Source organism: Fopius arisanus, unplaced genomic scaffold (genome assembly GCF_000806365.1).
Source record: "Fopius arisanus strain USDA-PBARC FA_bdor unplaced genomic scaffold, ASM80636v1 scaffold00068, whole genome shotgun sequence".
In the NCBI taxonomy this organism is placed as follows: Eukaryota; Metazoa; Arthropoda; class Insecta; order Hymenoptera; family Braconidae; genus Fopius; species Fopius arisanus.
In genome coordinates this window covers 716,482-737,517 of record NW_011887807.1, presented here as the reverse complement: position 1 = coordinate 737,517, position 21,036 = coordinate 716,482, and the positions used below count along the sequence as shown (strand labels likewise).

Sequence of the window (21,036 nt, the reverse complement as noted above, 5' to 3'; positions counted from 1 at the left end):
CAAATCGACTTTTCAATACATGAAATCGATGCGTCTCGACGAGTTATAAACGAATATGTTAATATGTTAATATAGTTAGCGACAAGGCATCGCTTGAGATCAAGGTTCGGGTTTTGTCCGCCGAGTAGGAGGGCGTAAAGTCGTCACTCGCGAAAAATTTCCCCCCGTCCGGGCCTTAAGGCCTACTCGTACTCCGCGGACATAACTCGAACCTTGATCTCAAGCGATGCCTTGTCCCTAACTACGGCAATCGCTGGAAACCAGGGCAACATCGGACAGTGGGGCTTTGGAATTGGAAAATTCGAAATTTTTGGAAAAGTGTCGGTGGAGCATGAAAATCGAGGAGGTATTCACTGACATTGAAAAATTCGAAATTTTGAACAGAGTATCAGGGGAGCATGAAAATCGAGGAGGTATTTACGGAAATTCGAAAATTCAAAATTTTTGAAAAAGTATCAGGGCAGCATGATAATTGAAAAGGTATTCACGGAAATGTGAAAATTCGAAATTTTTGAAAAAGTATCAGGGGAGCATGAAAATCAAGCAGATATTCACTGCAATTTGAAAATTCGAAATTTTTGAAAAATTATCAGGAGAGCATGACAATCGCGGAGGTATTCACTGAAATGTGAAAATTCAAAATTTTTGGAAAGGTATCAGGGGAACATAAAAATTGAGGAGGTATTCATTGAAATTTGAAAATTCAAATTTTTCAAAAAATTATCAGGGGAGCATGGAAATCGAGGAGGTATTCACTGAAATTTGAAATTTCAAAATTTTTCGAAAAGTATCAGGGGAGCATGAAAATATAGGAGGTACTCACCTAAATTGAAAAATTCGAAATTTTCAAAAAAGTATCAGGGGAGCATGTCGAGCATCGAGGAGGTATTCACTGACATTGAAAAATTTTAAATTTTTAGAAAATACAATTCACTCAATCGACTGGTCCCTCGGACAGCGGGACTGCTACTGAAGCAGGTACCGAGTCGGCCGACGGGCAGACACCCCACCATTGGGTGCGGCCCCCTCTTTCTCACACAAACCCCCACTGAGCGGCTCAGTTCTGCGCGAGTACCTCACCCCAAGAGAAAGAGGGGGCCGCACCCAATGGTGGGGTGTCTGCCCGTCAGCCGACTCGGTAACTGCTTCAGTAGCAGTCCCGCTGTCAGACGGACTAGTCGACTGGTTAAATTGTATTTTCTAAAAATTTAAAATTTTTCAATTTCAGTGAATACCTCCTCGATGCTCGACATGCTTTTCATACTCCCCTGATACTTTTTTGAAAATTTCGAAATTTCAAATTTCAGTGAATACCTCCTCTATTTTTATGCCCCTCTGATATTTTTTTGAAAGTTTTTCATTTTTTAATTTCAGTGAATACCAATTTCGTAACATATAAAATAAAATTCACCCAGTTGACAGTTGCCGGCTGATGGGGCGACACTCCTCTTGCGTGTGGCGCCCTCCCTCTCTTGGGGTGCAGTACTACGATGCTGTTGAGGTCACTCAAACCCCCAGAACTGAGCCTCTACTTCAGTCAATCCTCTTTGTCGTAATCTTTTTGTAAACGCCTTGTACGCTTTTTATTTCTCTCGCACTAGTGGTATTCCAAAGTTTTTTAACCTCTCGATGTGCATCGTTTCGATTCACAAGACAAGAGAACGAGTGAGACAATAAAACTCTAAGACAGGAAGAAAGCCGTTTATAAAACCATTCAGCTGTGCTAATTAACCTTTTTAAAGTTTTCTCCAAGTGACCAGTGTCAAGTGTTATTTGATAATTATCAAAATGGTTAAGCTTTATGCATTGACAGTACTTTATAAAGCACCCACATCAGCTAGTGCATTAAAATGTGCTTACGAGGTTGAGTCATTCTCTTATTTTCAAAGGGGAAGTGTCAAGGAGTTTATGGGTTTTGTCAGTAAAACAATTGTTGAAAGAACACAGATTGCTGCCAGACAAAGTGTCAAGGAAGGAGGTAATAAATATTTTAATCGATAAATTCCATTTATTTTCGGAGCAGATGGATAAATGGAAATTTCATTGTTTTTTCGATGATTTTTTCCACCTTTTTTGCTGAACTTTGTTTTGTTTTTCTTTTAGTCACATCCTGTCGTGTTAAATATGGAAAATCAATAGCTATATTCCTAGATTTAACTGTACGAGTCCCACGCATTTAATTTTCAATGTTGCCGAGATATATATGTAACCCAGAGACAATTATTACACATAATTCTCGGTACTGAGTTGACATCTGTTCATAGGAGATGTACATTGTTTTATCTGCAGGTGTTTGATAACAGTTTAAAGACAAACTGAGTAAATACTGTGTTACAGCTTTTAAGAATTTTTTTATCGTTAAGAAAAATTTTTTTTAGGTTTTGATAGAAAGCGTTTATGGTATTTCTGGCATTATTTTTTTAATTTACATAGTTTAGGGATTGAGGAAAGCAACAACAAAAAATCGAGTTAACTTTCCAATTTTTAACAATAATTAATCAAATTGGAGTTACTCCCCAGCCTTCACCGAGTCAATGATTCAATTAATTTCTGATAACGTCTCATAATTTCTGATTATCACTGAAATTCTTATTTTCATTTGTATGTCCAATTCCATAAATTCAAGCCCCTGTACAGTTGTGATTAACTCAACGGGAATATGTTGGCAATTTTCTTTTCAGAGTACATGTGTCACGTTTACGTTCGTGGCGATAGTCTCGCCGGTGTTTTGATATCTGATCACGAATATCCTAATCGTGTATCGCATACGTTGATTACAAAAGTGTTGGATGATTTTGCGGGAAAATATCCTCCGAGCTCTTGGGGAACTCTCAACGAAGCCACCTGTGATTTTCCATCGATTAATATGTACCTAGCAAAATATCAGAATCCTAGGGAGGCAGATGCTCTCACCAAAATGCAGAACGACTTGGACGAAACAAAAATTATACTGGTAAGTAGTTGAAAAAAAATTATAAATAAAACGGAGAACGAACCGATTGAATAACATCAACAAAAAATATTAATCTCCTTAATTTGATTTTCTACAATTTTCTCATAAAACCAATTTAATGGGATTTTATTAAAAAATGGTTTATAGGTTTTAATTATATTTCGATTCATTATGACAGTGGCTAATCGAATTATCATGTTTTATTAATTAGCATAACACATTGGAAGCTGTACTCCAAAGAGGTGAAAAAATCGACGATTTAGTGCAAAAATCCGAGGGTCTGAGCCTCCAATCGAAAGCCTTTTACAAAACAGCGAGGAAAACCAATTCCTGTTGCAGTTTAACAGCTTAATATTCGAAATATCCTATAAATTAATTAATCAATGCAAGAGAATGAGCCGAGAGCACTCACTCGTTCCACCCCACCTGTTAATGTTCCAGTTACTGAGATAATAACTGTATGAATTTATAAAGAAAATTGAAAACACAATATGATATGAAATCTAAAGTTGATAAAAAAATATGTATTTCATTCTTGTCTTGCATTAATTGATCAATTGATGGGTTGTATTAATTAGTCAATTAGGCAAAACAAGGAATAGCTATTTTCAATGTGATGTTAAAAGGAAAAGATAATTCACTGTTAAACGGACCGTTATATGACGAACATCTCAATAACCGTGACCTATATCCATTTGTGTAAATGTTGATTGGCTGGTCGTGATTTTCCGTATGAAAAAATTCTAGTTGGCTTCTGTTGAAAAATTGTATTCTCTTTTGGCACTGATTCTATTGGAGATGAATTTTTTAACGAAGTCGCTGAAGAATTTCGTGTCAGTTTATTACTGCCATTCGATCTTTTCGCGTTTCATTGAGTAACTGAATAACTGAAATCATGTTTTCCGCTTCTTTGTTTCTATGGTACCAACCAGAATCGTCCTGAGACACTTATTTTTGACAGTATTGTAAATAACCAATGATGACTACATCACTTCATAATACTTGTAAGAATCTGTATGAAATCGTGAATGCATTCCAATTTTAATTAAACCAATTGATTTAACTGACCGAGTGGAGAAGTATAATTATTAATGAGTGATGAACACTTGGAGACGAATGTAAATGAATTTAGAGATTATTTATCGAATGTCTCTGGAGCGATTAAGTCTGGTTGAAAATTTCAGAAGCCCGAAGTTTTTTATCCTCTTCAATAAAATCTCCTGGCACTTTATCCTGAACTTACTAGTTCACGAGACATCGCCACAATAGTCTTCACAGAAATATCGTCGTTGCTTCAGACATTTACTAATTATATTTTCAATTAATGCAAAACCAAAATGAAAAAATGAAAAGAATTATTGTAACGCGCCTAAAGTTATTGTGAAGTGTTTGTAATTATGAAGACAAAAAATATACGTGTACAAACCTGAATAAAGCTAAATTATTTTTAACTTTAATTTACACAGGGACTTTTTCAATGATCAAGTAAAAAATCTGTATTACATTATGTTTAATGAAACCAACTGTACAACATTGTGGTTGATTAATTACATTTTGCCACAATCCACCAGTAGAGTACTACAATATTTGCCTTTTAATAGAGAACACTGTGTATTATGAAAAGTTTTTCTTAAGTCCTCCTGAGTGGAAATCGTCTAGAAGGGCGGGCAGAATCCTCATACCTATCTTTGCTCTTCCATAAGACGCCTTCGTCTTTGGTTGGATCAAATCCATGAGAAAATCTCTTGCCTGGCTCCTAAAAAAATTATACAGAGTAATTCAATTTAGTTGATAAAAATAATTAAATTCAGTATGTTAGTCAAGAAGAGCGCGAATATTTACATCTTCGTAAAGTTCTTCGAGGGTCAGGTAATGTTTGAACGACGATTGTGGACTCCTCAACATTTCAGGAACATCCCACCTGCAGGGGATGGCGCCCTGGAGCAACTGATACTTGTGATTAGTGAAGCTGGTTCTGGCAGCTCGAATCTGGTCTACAGTGGCGAAATGCCAGTCCTGCAGTTTCTCGCCATGATCCAGGATATTTTCAGGATCGCATTCCAGTACCTCGATGTCATCCACAACGTCATCCATATAGCCTTCATTCTCCCAGTCATACACAAGGAGATGAGCGTGTTTTGACACATCGGGCAGAACCATTTCCTTGTAAATTCGATCGAGTTCCTTGAGATACTGCATTGTTAGGGCTGGAGAATCGTGTTCACCGGGGCGGCATCTCTTTTCAATTCTAGCCTGGACAGCGAGTACGAGAAAATTCCAGCAAATATTTCAAAAGGTAATTTTTGTCAATCAAGTGGAGAAAATGAATTTTACCTTTACAGTTTCGACTGGTACATCAAGGTAAATGCATACGTGGGGTCTGAGAAGTCGATAGAGACTGATGGCATTGCAGCTCTGATAATAATCCATGCACCTTCTCGGAATGTACCCGCACGTTTCCATGGCCTTTGCAAAGACACGATCAGACCAGGGCGATCTCTCCAGTACCACTCCTTCTCCAGTGTTCAGGACATGAGCGAGAGCATCGATGTACGTCATGCACCTCAACAGGTATTGGTGAACCTAGATCGCAAAAAATTATCATTTAATATCGTCGAAGTACAATGCAAAAATACGATTGCCAATCCTCGACCTGGACAGAAGTGCTGTTGAATCCTTTGGGATCCCTCAGGAAAGTGTTGATGTCGACGTACTGACAGTCGATCGGCAATTTTGAATTCAAAGTTCTGTAATCGAAATCGTGGGGATCCACGTGAAGATCGTCGAACGTCACTGCAGGGTAGTGACACATCTCTAGCTCGTCAGCTAATTTTTTGCAGAACTCGAACTTTCCTGCTGCTGGCAGACCATCAACGACTATCACTTTTGAGTTGTCATCGAAACGTTTTTCCATTGGATCTGTCCAGACGTGCCATTGCCCGTAGTTTTTGTTTCTGTAATCAAATGGGGGTGGACGAGGGGGTCGATTCTCTCGGAGTTTCTTTCCTGTGATGAAGGCGACTTGAGTCACTTGACTTCCTTTTGCCACCTGAAAATTCACAAGAATATTTCTGCATATTTACCACTCCCGTAAACGTAAACTTTCTCTGCAAACATGTGAACTCGAAAAGAAGTAGCAATTAACTTTCTTTGCAGATTATCTGAAAGTGGACAATCATTTCTCAAACATATTTTATATCTAAATACACGAATCCTTAATCTCATGACTCCCTAAACCGTAACCTCTCATCGAATGTATGAATCATCGTTAATTGCCCTTCCACCCCTGTTTTATTATTTATTATTATTTATATTCACGAAGGGATATATGTTTTCAATTGAACACTAACCTTACATAATCCCCCGAAAAATCCGGAGGACGCTTTAAGGCCGCCCTTGCTCAGCACCAATGCCATGATTTCACTGAAAAAATTATTATCAATAAAAAATCATGAAACAACTCACGAAGTCGTCATGATACTTCCGAGGAGATTAATTCTGTATTTTTTATTGATGGAATAACTACCAAATTATCCACCCCCTGTCTGAATCTTGGGGGCTGAGCTGCGCCGAACAGGTCGGAAAAGAAAATGGAGTGAGCACAGCTGATCGCTGAGTTCACCCTGGAATAATTACTTATTTTAATTTTTAATTGTTGCTTATGGAAGGAAATAATCCCAGAGCGGTATATTAAATTAAATTAAGTACTAGAATATTATTATTTTGTTTGAATTTTTGGGTAATGGGAAAATTTTGCAACATTTGGCATTGGAAATTCAAAATTTGTTCTCTCTCAGTAAGAGACAACTTCAGCCACTCGAATGTTCTTCCACTGGCTGCTGGGATTTCTCGATAGTTTGAAAATATCGACTTAAGTATCGCTGTGAGGCCTATCGATACGGTAAACATCGATATTTTCGAATCCTGGATGACACATACATGAATTACAGTGTAAAAATTTCAAAAACAGTATTTTTAATGTTCTCTACTTTAAAATTTCTTTAAACATCACATTCTCCTAATTTCCATTAAATTTTTGTTTAAAAATTGAATCCCCAATTTTAAATAAATGCATTTAGAATTTCAAAAAATGATAATTTTTTATTTTTCATTAAGTAATAATTCATATTTTTCAGGGCACATAAATATCGAGTATTGATGTGTTTAGAATTACTCGATTTTTCGTAATAAGTCCCCGGTAGAGTATCGATTCTGATGAAAAACTATCGATATACCACCGCATCGCCAACAATCGACAGGAGAGTATCGATACTGTATCGACAAACACTTCTCCTTTATTTCTAAGCCTAAAGATGTGCATTGGGAGCACAAGCCTCAAGATGTGTAGAGTAAAAGTGCATCACCCCTGGAACAATTCCCAATGAGGAATAAAACAATAAAACCCATCTCTCACATCAAAATATCTACACCCCAACCCCCCTATAATTCCGTGTAAATTTTATTTTTGTAACAACAATTGATCATTAGGGAAATTTACCAGTGGTCTCGGCGGGTCTGTTGACAGTGAAAATCACGGGAAAGAGTAAAGACCAAAGCACAAAACCCCATTGTTGTGTTTCGTGTTGAGTGAGAGTTGAATGTCTCTTGGGAAAGTACTTTTTAATGAGGGAAAATGTCAGTGAGGAAAATGCACCGAGGGGAGATTTTTTTAATCAGTAATTTCTAGGGGTTTTTTTTTGGAGTGGGGCGACAACCGGGCAGTAATTGATTCTATGAATCTTTCAGTGTCTTAGAGGAGATCCAGATTTACTGACGGAAATAGGAAAATGGGTGAGTGATTGGATTCATTTGTTTTAGTTGAGAATTGCTTGGATTGTCTATTTATAAATTGACTTCTCGGCTTTATTCTGGTGGTGGAGTTTTTGCCGAGGCGTGCCTCATGAATAATAATTATTCTAGGTTTATCCCTCGACTTTTGCTATTTTTTATTTATTGTTATTACCCATTTTCAGAGATAATTACAATATACTTCTTGTTGGGAATTCATTTTTTTGTTAACAAGAGTAGAAAGAACATTGGAATTTATTCAGAAGAAATTCAATTCTAAGTTCACAAATGTTTTGGTTTTGCTCTGGAATTGATTTTTATTTAATAATTCAATAATCCAAAAAGATGGAATTTTGCATGTTCAGCATTTCGAAATTACTGTTCATTCTTTAATTGTTTTAATAATTGATGTTTGGCGTAAATATCAGAAATTCTGTGTATGAGTCATGAAATTCGGAAAGACCTGACATTTTGCTCTGAAACTCCAATTTGCTGAATTCGCAATTATTAACTTTTTTTTTTATTTTCTTGATATTATTTTGTTTCATACTAATGACGATTTAAACTCCCCTCAGTTAATTAAAGAGATATAATTATTCAGAAAAATGAGATAATTACCATTTCTCAGATACCGGCAGTGAGATAATATTATTTCGTTCAATATTTCGAGAATTTTAATCATTTATAGATTAATTTGTCTAATTTACAGAGAATATAAGCTAGGAAAATTGTCCTGAGAAAAATAAGTCGAACGTGAAAATTCGAGTTTGTAAAACAAGACAAATACTTTTAGTTAAAAAATAAAAGAATGTGTTTCAGTTTCTTCATTTTTTTTCCGCCTTTGTTGGTAATTGATACTCGATGCCATTGAATTCTCACGCTAGTCATCCGATATCTCGGTATGCGTTCAATGTATATTGATGTACCTTCGGTTATCGTCGCATTATCCTCACGATAAGCCAGTGAAAAAGGAACGCAAAGTAGAAAAGAAAAACGAGAAAAAAAATGAGTTTTTGTTAGTTTTAGGATTACAAACTTTTCAGTCATTTCCAGCCGATATTTTAATCTCATTCGGAATCATTCTGACAGATATATCGAGTGGAATTTCGAGAAACGCCGGCCCGGGGCTCTACGAATTCCTCATGGAGGCTGAACTCCAGCAGTACTACGCGGGAATTCGAGGTAGGAATTTATTTTTGTTGTTATTTCATTTGAATTCCTCGAGTAAATTCCCCTAATTGTTTAAAGCTTTAAATGGACTGAGAAGAATTTGAGTATTTCTAGGGAGACCAAAGAGGTTTCACAAAAAATCTCAAATTTGTCATTCATCTGACATTTCAAAAAAGTGGATTTAGTAATCATTAACATAAATAATTAATTCATGAATTCTGAGAGCCCTGAAGATTAAATTCTCCCCACGAAACTCGATAAATTCCAGGTGACCTGAAAGTTCAAACGACAGCCCAATTAAAATACGTAACAGAAGAGGACCTAAACGCGATTGGTATGTCAAAACCGGAGATGCGTCGCCTAAAGAAGTATTTCCAGAAGTACTTTCCCCAGAACTACCTCTCAAAATTCAAGAAAATGCTCCTCTCAAAACGGGAGGAGGTGCCCTCAGGAGCCCTAGCAATTCTTCCAGAAGAAAAACAAGACAAGCCCCCGATAAAAGTTCCAAACAAACACATGATCCCAGCGGATGCAATAATCGTGAACAAGGAGTTGGGCATGGGTGAATTTGGTGTTGTCCAGCAGGGTGTGTGGACAAACGACGGTGAGAGAATTCAAGTGGCCATAAAGTGTCTCTCCCGAGAGCGAATGCAAAATAATCCTATTGAATTTCTCAAAGAAGCAGCAATAATGCATGCGATAGATCACGAGCACATTGTACGTTTGTACGGTGTTGTTCTCGATACAAACTCTCTAATGCTAGTCACCGAATTAGCACCACTTCGATCTCTATTAGAATGTCTCAAAGAGCCTAGTTTACGAGGCAGTTTTCCAGTTCTCTCTCTGTGCGATTTCTCTATTCAAATATCAGACGGTATGCAGTATCTAGAAGCCAAAAGACTGATCCACCGAGACCTGGCAGCTCGAAATATCCTAGTATTCTCCAAAAACAAGGTCAAAATATCAGACTTCGGTTTATCCCGGGCCCTTGGAGTTGGCAAGGACTACTACCAAACGAATTTCAACGTAAACTTGAAGCTTCCCATCGCCTGGTGCGCACCAGAGTGCATCTCTTACTTGAAGTTCACCTCAGCAAGTGACGTCTGGGCCTACGGTGTCACCCTCTGGGAGATGTTCAGCTACGGTTTCCAACCCTGGGCAGCACTGACAGGTCACCAGATCCTGGAGGCAATAGACGAGCCGAATTTCCAACGCCTGGAACAACCCGACTGCTGCCCGAAGGACTACTTTTCCCTGATGCTACAGTGCTGGCAGCACGAGCCAGCTAAACGACCAAAATTTTCAGAGCTAATTAATCTCCTCCCAGACCTCAAGCCCGAACAGGTCCAGGCGGTGCAGGATAGCGGAGAAATCGGCCAATTGTGCTACAGACAGGGTGACATCATTACTGTTCTCGATAAAGGGAGCAACAACATCCTCTGGAAGGGAGTTCTCCCCAGTGGAAAGACTGGTCTCTTCAATCCTGCGCACACAATTGCTTATTTGGGGTCTAATCTACCTAGTAATAAACCTGGTGAATTTTCCAGAGGCGACGGGAAGAATGCGTTTTCGTCTCAGCGGAGGAAAATTCGCACTGATATGATTTCCTCACCCCAGGGCGATCTCAAGCACACAGGGCACGTTGGACTCGATGGAGCTTATTTCGGGGACATAAGTTTTCTTGGAGGAAAATATCCACATTTACCGAGACAGGTGGTGACGCCGTACAAACCTCATGAGGATGTGCCTGATAATTCGAGTCAGATTGTCAATCAGGATGGGAGGGACTGCAGGGATGTGAGAGAGGGCAGGGAGTGCAGGAATGATACTGGGAGGAATAGCAGAGGGCAGGAAGTGAAGCATGAGAATGTTTGGGAGGGTAATGACGTGGTCATGGGGAATGGAGGGAAAGCTAAAGCTGTTGGGGGCAAGAGGGCAATTGTTGAGGGTCTGCCTGCTGATCATGAGTACCATGAGATCAGTGATGAGGAGAATCAGGACAGCCCTCTTAGATTTGATAAGCCTTTGGATTTTGATTTTGGACCCAGTCTGCTTGATGAGATGGACCAGATGTTCAGGTCATTAGGTGAGTTTTAAATTCGTGGAATCAATTTGTAACTTTTTTCATATAAATTCAAGAGAATTGCATGAGTATTCAATAATCATGGGTTTTTAGGGACTTCTCCACCTCCACCACCGCCAGGTCATCCTGGCTCCACTGATCATGAGGCGAGTAATGTGAGAAACGAATTGAGAGAAATGCAAGCCAAACAGAGCTCCAAGAAGAAACAAGCCACCGTGAGTCCCATAAATGTACAGTAAAATTTATTTATTTTTATTTATTTAAAATTTAAGTTCAATACATTAATTACTAAATTCATTTGATTATATTTATTCATAAAAATTTGTATTATTTAAATGAAAATGTGCAACAAGTCCGATTTCTTCGGTGACATGGATTTCTGCTCTCATCACTTCACCACTGAATGATTATTTTAGTTTTCAACAAAATATGAATTATCCAGGTGAAACCAATATCTGCCGCCGATCAGAAAACATTGTACTCGGCGATAGCAATGGCGCAGGAATTGACAGCTCGTTCAATGTCGGATCTTGAACATCCACCAGAATCACCACGCACACCAGTAAGCCCCTCAAGACGCAGAAAATTCAGTTTTAAGTTGCCACATCAACACAGTCCCAAACCCGATAGGCGACACTTTTCCGAGGAAGCTGCCAGTATACCTGACATCCAGGTACACACATTATTTTTTTATTTATTTACATAATTTTTAATACATCAAGACACTAACAGTTCTCACAATACATATTTCATTGAACAAAATTCAAATATCGTACACTGTTAAAAATTTCTTGAAATTTCAGTTACAAAGTCGTTGAAATTTTAAAATTGAGGTCAATTCAATTTCAATGAAAAATCCTCATATCGGGTTGAGAATCGAAACATAGAATGTTAAATTCAATAACTTGGTCATCAATATTTTATTTGTTATAAATTGTACGTTCTTTTACTTGAAATTTCAAGTGTAATGATTTAACAGTGTGTGGTATCGTGAGGGGATGATGAGCGTCGTTAATTCCTGGTGCCTTAAAGTAAATCTTTGGATTATTTGAATAAGGAGATGAGTTTATTCGGGGATATATTAATCTATCAATGCGCTAACAAAAATATGTGGATGTTTTCTCAATCTGAATTATTCCCAATTTCGATTCTTCCATCAATCCATCGTACATTATTAAATTACTAGGCAATCACTGTAGCGCACAATAACATGGAAATGATCAATCGATCCATCGGCCAATAGAAAAACGAATAAAAGATTGATAGTCAAGACAATCATTCATTGTCAATCTCTTTTAAGATAAAGAATTCACTTATTCAAAGAGAATATAAAAAAATAATAATATTATCCAATTCCAATTTATTTTCAATTTTCCCAACTCAATTATTAATACAAAAAAAACGCGAAACGCCTAAAAGATAATTGAAAATTTCGAATTGTTGAATAATTTTGTGATGGACATGTCCCACCATCAATGGCCACTCGACCCGCATATTAAATTCTCTTTCTCAAAAATGGAAAATAATCTATTGTCAAAAGTAATAAAAACTTGATAACGACTTGTTGACGAAATCCATCTCATCTCCTAATTAAAATATCCAACAAACGAATCTCCACAAACGTCAAAAACAATTACTAACACAATTAATTTACTCTCCCATTCCCATCCTCCCACTTAATTATCATTTGATTTACCACTTGTGCACTTGGAAACCCCAGTGGCTCTGTACAAGCCTGCAATCCCTATCGTCAACCGTATCAAGTATAGAGTCCCTCGGTGCGCCCTCAACGCTGAAGCTCCCCCTCTGGGACAAAGCATCAGCTGAATTTTGTTTCGCCAAATCCCGCGAACTCCTAACAAAACCAAGTGCCTGGACATCTTACATGGACGTGGACTTCGAGAGCCACTTCCTGGACAACGAGGCTGTAAAACAGCACCTGGTAAAGTCCTCAGAGTTCCTGGAGAACGGCAACCGAAAAGAGTTGACACCTCGCTTGTCAAAGAATGCCCTTGACCAACGAAATCACGTGCCAAATGTAAACGGCAAGTCCTACTGCTCAAATCCAAACCTAGAGATCCCAAGAGACGTCAAGAGAGTCTCCGCTAGTTACGTCGATCGATACTTCGATCAGTCGAATGTCTCGACTTACTATGAGGACGAGGGCAGCTTCAGCTGCATCGAGAGATCTCTTGAGACCTTCGGGGATCAATCCCAGAGGATTGAAAACGTCAACAACATGGACGACACCAACAGGAGCGAATACTGGACGAATTACGAGGAGATTTCAATGCGCAGGGAGAAGATGATGCAGGAAAAAGTCATGAACAATCAGGATTTTCGAGATGTAACGCCGAGACCAACCGATCCCACCGAGTCCCCAAGATCCAAGGCTAAATCATTCGACCTGTCCACCGAATCTTTCTCCAATTTTGATTTGGGAACGCGGCCTAAGGTTCCTGGCTCGATAAAACTCAATATCTCACGTGAGGACGTCGAGAAGCGGCTCGACCTCCAGAAAGTCCGAATCTCCCGACCAAATCTCGAGTCCGTTCGCGTAAAAATCCAGAGCTATCGAAAAACTGAGGAGAACAAAAATGGTCACGACAATTTTCCCTTCCTCATATCGAATAATCCGTTATTTATCTCGGAGCCCGACAAGAAGGAATCGCCGGTTTACAGCAGCTCCGAGAGCCTGAGGATGAATTTCCAACGTCTACGACGCAAATCTGACGTCGACGTTAATAATCATGAGGACTTGAGCAGTAAAATATTCGCTGAGAAGTACCAGCGAGAAGTTTCGGGCCTAGAATCAGTGAAAAATTATCTCGACGCGAAAAAAGGTCAGAGGTTTAATCTGGGATTGGGAAAATTGACTCAGAATATGATACAACTGGGAAAGAATATTGCTCAAAATTCGAGGAATCTCGATCTCCCGCGAATGTCGAGCCCCAGAACCGATAATCAGGGATTGAGAAATGAGGGGAATCCCGGTGATAAGGGTAATCCCAAATTGTCGAATGAGAGCAAGCCCACGGTTTCCATGAAGCTGCAGAAAAATTTGGTTCTCGATTTGGGGCACACGAATGTCAGAGCGAGTGCTCCAGGTGGAGGGAATGGTTCCCCCATTCGTCAGTACATTCTGGAGCCCTCGAAGGTCTACCAGAATGACGTGATGAAGAAGGAACAGACAAAACCCGAAATAATCGTCGATAAAGTTCAGGGGATTCCCAATATTTACCGACACAGGACTTCTTCTTTATCAGAAGTCAGAAAGACAACCGTCAAGGGCATCAGGAGGTCTTATCACCCGGACAATGAGTCCAGCGAGGACTCGGACTCTATTTCCCACTCGGAGACTGATATCCGCAGTCGATTGAAGTTCAAGAGGCGCTACAAGAAAATACCCCAGGGATTTAAGCTCAATTTTAAGAACAAGGGGGTGTTTTTGAATCCTGAGAGCGCGAGGAGGGGGATGGGGATGGAAGTCACCGGGAAGTCACCCCCGCCTTCTACGAGCTTTTTAAATTCACTATCGCCACCTTTTGCATCGAGAAATAATTTGATCTCTTGGCCGGAAAGCGCACCGAGTTCTAGTTTGACCTTCACCAGCAACTCGGAACTCGATTCGGATACGAGTTCTGAGTATCCGGAATTTACCCAGGATACCCTCACGTTTCCACCATCACCTGCACCGTGAATCGCGAAATTAGGGAGAGTGGAATGAGACGAGTCGGTTGTCGTCGGATTTCAGTTCTTGTTAAACGGAAAAACACTTGAGAATTAATTACGTGAATGGAAATTCTTTTTCGGCTGAGAATATTCACTAAATGTCTCGTTCATCTAAAAAGAATTCGGATCTGATAAGAATTCGGATTTTTCGTGATGAATAATTATCGATTTTTCAATCACAACAAAAATTTTTCAGTGATCGTAAAAATTGAGGAATGAAAGAGTCGTAAATAATATTTTATGTCATTGCGGCCATAAAATGGCATCATAGCCACGGCGGAAAAAGTGATTCTGACTCATGCGCGTTATAATCCTCGTCTCCGACTCGGACTGTAAAGTCGCATTCGTCAGATCCCCTTTTTCCGTCCTAGGCGTGAAATATACTATTGAACTCCACCGAATTCTCAGAACCCTTCATTCAAGAAATCAGAAAATCCGTACGTTCCAAACTCCCTGAGCACTTGAATTAACTCAAGCTTCACCGAAGGCTTGACGACCACCGGAAGAATCGAATACATCACCCCCAGGAGCAATGACCCCCGGTTTTCCCCACGGTTTTACCCCACTGCCTACGAGTTCTCGCTGCAATTTGAAAAAGCCCCCAAAAAAAATTCAAGTGCCACAATTCCCGAAACCGAACCGATAATTACCCCACGTACTTTATTACCAAACAATGTGTTTACGCTTAGCATGCTTGCATGAATTGTATCAAATAACCCTCGTAGTATTACTACAATGACAATTGAAAAAGGAAAAAAAAGAAAACGACAAACTTTGGATATATTTACAAGTTTATACCATTTGTACACGAACGAATAATTAAACAAACAAGAAATATATGAAAAACCAAACCAAGTGCACATGATTCACTCGCATGATTTAATTTATCATTTATTTTATTTATTTAATCTGATCATTTCGATGATTTCGTATTGTTTATCCAATATTTTTTGTTATCCTTTCCCCCGGAAACCAAAAAACAAAAAAAATTGTTGAACAGGCGACACTCTCGGACGAAGCTAAGGAGGTGTACAACAGTCTGGTGGAGACACAGGTACTCGATAATACAACGGATACAAATCCATTGAGAATGCTGAGATCCGGATTGCCAATGGTCCGTTCAAAATTACGAGCGAGTCGTCAATCAAGTTTCAGCAGCACTCTGTCACCATCCGAAGAGATCGTCGACTCGAATTTCTCGTATGATTTCAATCACGTGGGATCGACAACACTTCCCAAGATAAGAACGCCATTACCACCAAATGTGCCGCTGATGGGCACCTCCAGGACACTGGAGAGACACAGTTCGGCAATTGGAATCGAGAACAATCAGAATCATAATAATGTCGATGAGAATCCGATTCCGTTGCCTCCGAGGGACCGATCTAAGACGCTGCAGCCTAAGTCTAGTCTTCCCAGACATCAGCGGAAGCATCCGTTGATCATTCCTGGGGATGGGGTCACGAGGACACTCGCTAAGATGGCGGTCACCACTGGGGTGGAGGATCAGGTGGATGGACCGATTGTCAGGGGTGAGGATTCTGGGGGCAGGGGAGAGGCTAGTACTTCGGAGGCTGCTCCAAACAGGTGAGTGTTCAGGGTACATTAGAATAGTTTATCGTGCATTTCCAATTTTCCAAACAATTTGCCAAAATTTTCAATTTTTAGGAAAATTATTAACAATTCCAATGTTTAATATCTCTAAAAATAGAAAGATAAATAATATCGAGAAAAGGCAAGAAAGCACATTCTTGGAATTTTAATCTATAAATTTTGGACTTTTTTTGAATTATCACAGTGATCATGTATAAATTTGTCGATGATGAATTTGAAATTCCTCTGATTTTTGAATGAATGAAATTTTAACTTTCAGTCCCGACGAGTTCGAGAGACGAATAGCCTCAGACTTGGCCGCCCTGGACAGTCTCCCCCTGGACCCATCGCCAAACCGTCTCCACCGTTGCAGCGTCATCTCGGAGGACCTCCTCGAGTTCTCAGAGAACCTGATCGAGAGCGACTCCAAAGAATCCCACAATTCCTCCCTGGACTGCCAAAAAACTCCCCAAGCCTCTCCAAAATCCTCCCGTCCCTTCCTGGAAACCCAATCAGAGTCTTCAAAGCTGTCGTACGACGACACAAAAGAGCCAAAAGAGTCTTCCTCCAGTAATCAGGTGCCAATTTCAAAACTGAATAAAAATGAATCCATACAAGATGTTGATAACAGACGAACGAGAACGAGTGATTTATCGAGACAGTCGGATCATGTTTCTTGCGAAGATCTTCTGGAGTTCGCGTGTGACGGTCCCAACGCCAGAAGAACTCGAGGACCTCACAACGGTGAACAATCCGACGAAGTTCGGATTATGCTGAAAGTCCTGCACGATCAGTCGACACCAGAGTCCTGTGTGGCTGCTCTCAATGTCACTGATTGGGATGTCCTTGCAGCTATCAAGTTGGAGCGTCTTCAGGGCCTGTTGAAGAAGGAGAACCACTTCGTGGGCCTGGAGGACTGCAAAGTCATGTTGAGTCAGTGTGGGGGGGACGTTGTGAAAGCTGCTGCATTACTGAGGAATACTGAGGACACTGCGTCGGTCTAGGCAGGTGATGAGTTTAATTAAATGGAAATCTCAATTTCAAAATCCTCACGAAGGACGAGAATTTATCCCGCGAATTTTGGAAAGTCCGAAAAATTAAAAAAACTATCGATTTTGAATCATTAATGGAAAGCATCTCCATTTTTTTCTTTTCAAATCGTCCAAATTTTCATCTGATTAATATTTTTTTTATGTTAACTCTCGAGAGTTCGGGAATTCAACAATATATATAAAAATTTGGGAACCGATAGAATCTTTTTTATGTGACAGGTACATTTTTGAGTCACGTCACCTTGATTAATCGTGTCAGAAAATTATTTTGGGGTGCATTCAATTATTGAGAGGAAAGGGAAACCATAAAGTGTAGACTTTTTGCATGTTGGATGTTGCTACGAAATTTCTAAATTATTGAATTAAGCGTCTAGGTGGTAATTGAATTTGAATCTCTAGAAATTAGATTTAACTCTCGTGTAGAAACGCTTATTTCGTTGGTGTTATGAAATATATGAAACCAGTGATCTGGCCCAGTGGTTCAGGTACTCGATTCACATGCGAAAAGTTCTCAGTTTGAATCCCGATGGGGGATTTGACTAGTCAGTCTTGACCAGTCACACGTGAGGTGTGTGAAATATTTGGAGGAAGATAGACGGAAGATTGTCTCGGTACTATGAAATAGTTGTGTTAAATCGATCTATCGAAGTTTTTTTTTTCCGAATTTATATGTGAATGGAGAATTTACTAAATTCTCATCTTTTTAATTGAAATTAAATTTCACCTCACACAATTGGAAATTCAGTTGAGTCTAATTGAAATTTCACAAAACATCAATTTGATTCAATAAAATCCGGATAATCCTTGCGGAGAATAAAATTCTCAGCAATAATAGTCTTCCGTATATATTACTAGAATTATTCGCAATTAAAATATCAAATTATATTTCCGGTGAAATATAAATTAATTGCGAATTATAAATTGAGGGAGGGGCTTCAATTTAGAATTGGTCTCTTCTTCCGATGAATCTAGACTCTTCTCTAAATTGTTTCCATAGTTTCGAGGCAATTATATTCATTTATTATGCATTTTTGAGTGTCTTCTGATTTTTTTCCTGTAGAAAGAAAAGTTCCGGAGGGAAATTCAATTGACAGTAGCCTGATAGTAATTTATTTTGTTGCGATGCAAAGAGAGAATTTCTTTATATAAAGGTACTAAGCCTTGGTACTGCTTTTGGTACGTTAAACAAAATGTTATATACCAATGAACGAGAAAAAAAATTCTATAAACTGGCGAATATGTATTGAATTTATTTTCAAAGTGTATAGAGTCTATGCCATTTATTAATGACCATATTAAAAATATATCTTTGGTATATTGATGTCTCTGGTAAGCTTTATACAAAAAATTTTATATGAAAAAATTTTACAATTTTATATATCAGTATCGATTAAGAAAATTTTTTAAAGCTTTTTCAAAACCATTATTACCGACGAATGAAGACTGTACTCCGAATAAATCCAATAGGGCCGTAATTTATGATGAGTAGAATAAAAACGTCATTTGTAATTTACAATAAATAGTATTTATTCATTTATTCCTTCAAATCATGTCTAGTGGCTTCAATTCGAAGTCCGAGTCCATACTATTCAAAATTGTCAAGCCACCAGTTGATGTGAGAGTCAGGAAATCTGTCGTATCTTCTTCAGAATATGAAGGGAGCAAGTCCTATTTTTTGGCGTTGGGTATTTCTGCCCGTAGAAATTTTACTTATCGATTGCTGAGTGCAGAGGAAAATATTAGAAATTATGACAGATTCCAGTTAAAATTTTTTTTATTCAAAATTTAATTATAATCTAAAATAATTATCTAAAATTTCTTATATAAAGAGTATAGTACAAAGAATATATTTTTCCACGTGGAAATAAACAATAAAATTCCAATCCTTTTGAAAAAAATCATGTAACGTTTTTTGTCAGCTTTTTCGGCGCATAACTAAACTCATATTATAGATATAATATAATATACCATTTTAATAAAATAATGATTTGTCTAAAATAAGAAGAAAAAATTACATTTATTAATTGTATATCATTAATTATGCATTAATTTCATCAATTAGATTGGAGACAATTTTTTTTTTAATCAACTAGATTTTTTTCTCAGTGAGGTATTTTCACTGGTGGGGAATTCGTCGAAAAAAGATCAGTAATTAGTCTTGCAGGACAAAGCCCCACGAATTTGTGACTAAAATATGATGACTCGTTGGCCCATGCAAAGTTAACATTAATTTGCGTAACGTGTTTTTTGGGCTGTTTCATTTGAAAAGCCAAACGGATGTGGGTGCGCACGATTCCAAAGAACAACTTCAAACCCATAACTCGACTCATTTACGTTTCAATGCCATCTTTATTCAGTTTCATCTTCCTTTTTTTTTTCTTCACGTTTTTTTTCCACATTGTTACTAAAAAGCGGCCACCATTGTCACTCGAGTTTCGAGTACTCTGCATTCTTTCTCGTGTGCGTATACAGTTCTTCGGTTTTCATTGTGGGTGGTGACTACCACGCGTTTCAAATAAATTAACTCAAATATTTATTCCAATTCCTGGGAATTGCCTGGGGAGCAGAAATTTTTTCGTTTTTAAGAATCATTTTTATGGGCTGAGTACGTAAAGATAACTTGAGAATTTTTCAAACTCATAATCGTTATTATTAAAAGCAAACCGGTATTACTACATTCAACATTTTGAGTAACTGAAATTCTCTTATTTTATATTTTTCCAATTCTCAACAGTAAATAATAATAATAATAATGAAATACGCCAGACGCATCACTCACAGAATTTTCGTTTTTTTTTTGGGTCTTAAAAGAATTTTTTTTAAAGGGCCCGATAATTTTTACTGCAGTCGACAAATTTTTATTATTAAATTATTAATATATTATAATATATTTTCCTCGAATGGCGGAATAGGAAAAATCAAAAGTATTATTTTATATTTTTCCAATTCTCAACAGTGGATAATAATAATAATAATAAAATACGCCAGACGCATCACTCACAGAATTTTCGTTTTTTTTTTTGGGTCTTAAAAGAATTTTTTTCAAAGGGCCCGATAATTTTTATTGCAGTCGCCAAATTTTTATTATTAAATTATTGATATATTATAATATATTTTCCACGAATGGCGGAATGGAAAAATCAAAAGTATTATTTTATATTTTTCCAATGCTCAACAGTAAATAATAATAATAATAATAAAATACGCCAGATGCATCACGCACAGAATTTTCGTTTTTTTTTTGGGTCTTAAAAGAATTTTTTTCAAAGGGCCCGATAATTTTTACTGCAGTCGACAAATTTTTATTATTAAATTATTGATATATTATAATATATTTTTCTCGAATGGCGGAATAGGAAAAATCAAAAGTATAGCTTGATTTTTTTTTTTGCAGTGTGTGGCATAATTTCAATTAAACATCTTCCTCGATGGTGATATGTGGAACAATCGTCGTGGAATAAATAACACCGGGAAAAATTTAAAACGGATTTAAATGAACCCGGAAGTTGATTGTGCATCGAGCAGAAACTGCATCAGAGTTGGGTTAAGTACCTTTCTGAATAACTCAGCTAGTTATTTACACAGTGGCATACGCGTGTGGCATATCCATTGTTTTCCAATTCGTGCCAGCGAGACCGAACCCATCGTTTTCACGTCTTAAACAC

General features: G+C 38.0%; 3 protein-coding genes across 5 annotated transcripts; 2 read left to right on the top strand and 1 right to left on the bottom strand.

The window, feature by feature from the left end:
• The first annotated feature begins 1,547 nt into the window (after positions 1–1,547).
• Ykt6 (YKT6 v-SNARE) lies at positions 1,548–4,384 on the top strand. The gene is made up of 3 exons (XM_011309567.1): positions 1,548–1,978; positions 2,682–2,953; positions 3,165–4,384. Exons 1-3 carry the CDS (start codon positions 1,789–1,791, stop codon positions 3,303–3,305), a joined length of 603 nt encoding a protein of 200 aa, XP_011307869.1. The 5' UTR covers positions 1,548–1,788; the 3' UTR covers positions 3,306–4,384.
• Positions 4,385–4,446: 62 nt separating this feature from the next.
• On the bottom strand, positions 4,447–6,584 carry ND-42 (NADH dehydrogenase (ubiquinone) subunit ND-42). Its single transcript, XM_011309566.1, has 6 exons — positions 6,480–6,584; positions 6,304–6,376; positions 5,607–6,002; positions 5,288–5,536; positions 4,796–5,206; positions 4,447–4,709 (listed from the first exon to the last, which is right to left on the bottom strand). The coding sequence occupies exons 2-6, from the start codon at positions 6,367–6,369 to the stop codon at positions 4,584–4,586; spliced, it is 1,248 nt and encodes a 415-aa protein (XP_011307868.1). The 5' UTR covers positions 6,370–6,376; positions 6,480–6,584; the 3' UTR covers positions 4,447–4,583.
• Positions 6,585–7,260: 676 nt separating this feature from the next.
• Ack-like (activated Cdc42 kinase-like) lies at positions 7,261–18,089 on the top strand. 3 transcript variants are annotated; one of them, XM_011309564.1, is made up of 8 exons: positions 7,261–7,629; positions 7,700–7,744; positions 8,831–8,923; positions 9,180–10,997; positions 11,088–11,224; positions 11,437–11,667; positions 15,727–16,313; positions 16,600–18,089. In XM_011309564.1, exons 2-8 carry the CDS (start codon positions 7,741–7,743, stop codon positions 17,321–17,323), a joined length of 3,594 nt encoding a protein of 1,197 aa, XP_011307866.1. In that variant the 5' UTR covers positions 7,261–7,629; positions 7,700–7,740; the 3' UTR covers positions 17,324–18,089. The 3 variants fall into 3 exon arrangements, with proteins under 3 accessions (XP_011307866.1, XP_011307867.1, XP_011307865.1); XM_011309565.1 differs by having other exon boundaries at positions 7,261–7,744; positions 11,088–11,209; XM_011309563.1 differs by having other exon boundaries at positions 7,261–7,744.
• Positions 18,090–21,036: the final 2,947 nt, after the last annotated feature.

Bases quoted from the DNA above. Each gene is read 5' to 3' on its own strand.
- Ack-like (XM_011309564.1), top strand. The intron at 10,998-11,087 runs GTGAGTTTTAAA...ATGGGTTTTTAG, and splicing joins CCAGATGTTCAGGTCATTAG to GGACTTCTCCACCTCCACCA. The intron at 11,668-15,726 runs GTACACACATTA...ATTGTTGAACAG, and splicing joins CCAGTATACCTGACATCCAG to GCGACACTCTCGGACGAAGC.
- Ykt6 (XM_011309567.1), top strand. From the start codon at position 1,789: ATGGTTAAGCTTTATGCATTGACAGTACTTTATAAAGCACCCACATCA. The intron at 1,979-2,681 runs GTAATAAATATT...TTTTCTTTTCAG, and splicing joins ACAAAGTGTCAAGGAAGGAG to AGTACATGTGTCACGTTTAC. The intron at 2,954-3,164 runs GTAAGTAGTTGA...TTTATTAATTAG, and splicing joins ACGAAACAAAAATTATACTG to CATAACACATTGGAAGCTGT.
- ND-42 (XM_011309566.1), bottom strand. From the start codon at position 6,369: ATGGCATTGGTGCTGAGCAAGGGCGGCCTTAAAGCGTCCTCCGGATTT. The intron at 6,003-6,303 runs GTTAGTGTTCAA...GTGAATTTTCAG, and splicing joins TTTTCGGGGGATTATGTAAG to GTGGCAAAAGGAAGTCAAGT. The intron at 4,710-4,795 runs GTAAATATTCGC...TAATTTTTTTAG, and splicing joins TCGAAGAACTTTACGAAGAT to GAGCCAGGCAAGAGATTTTC.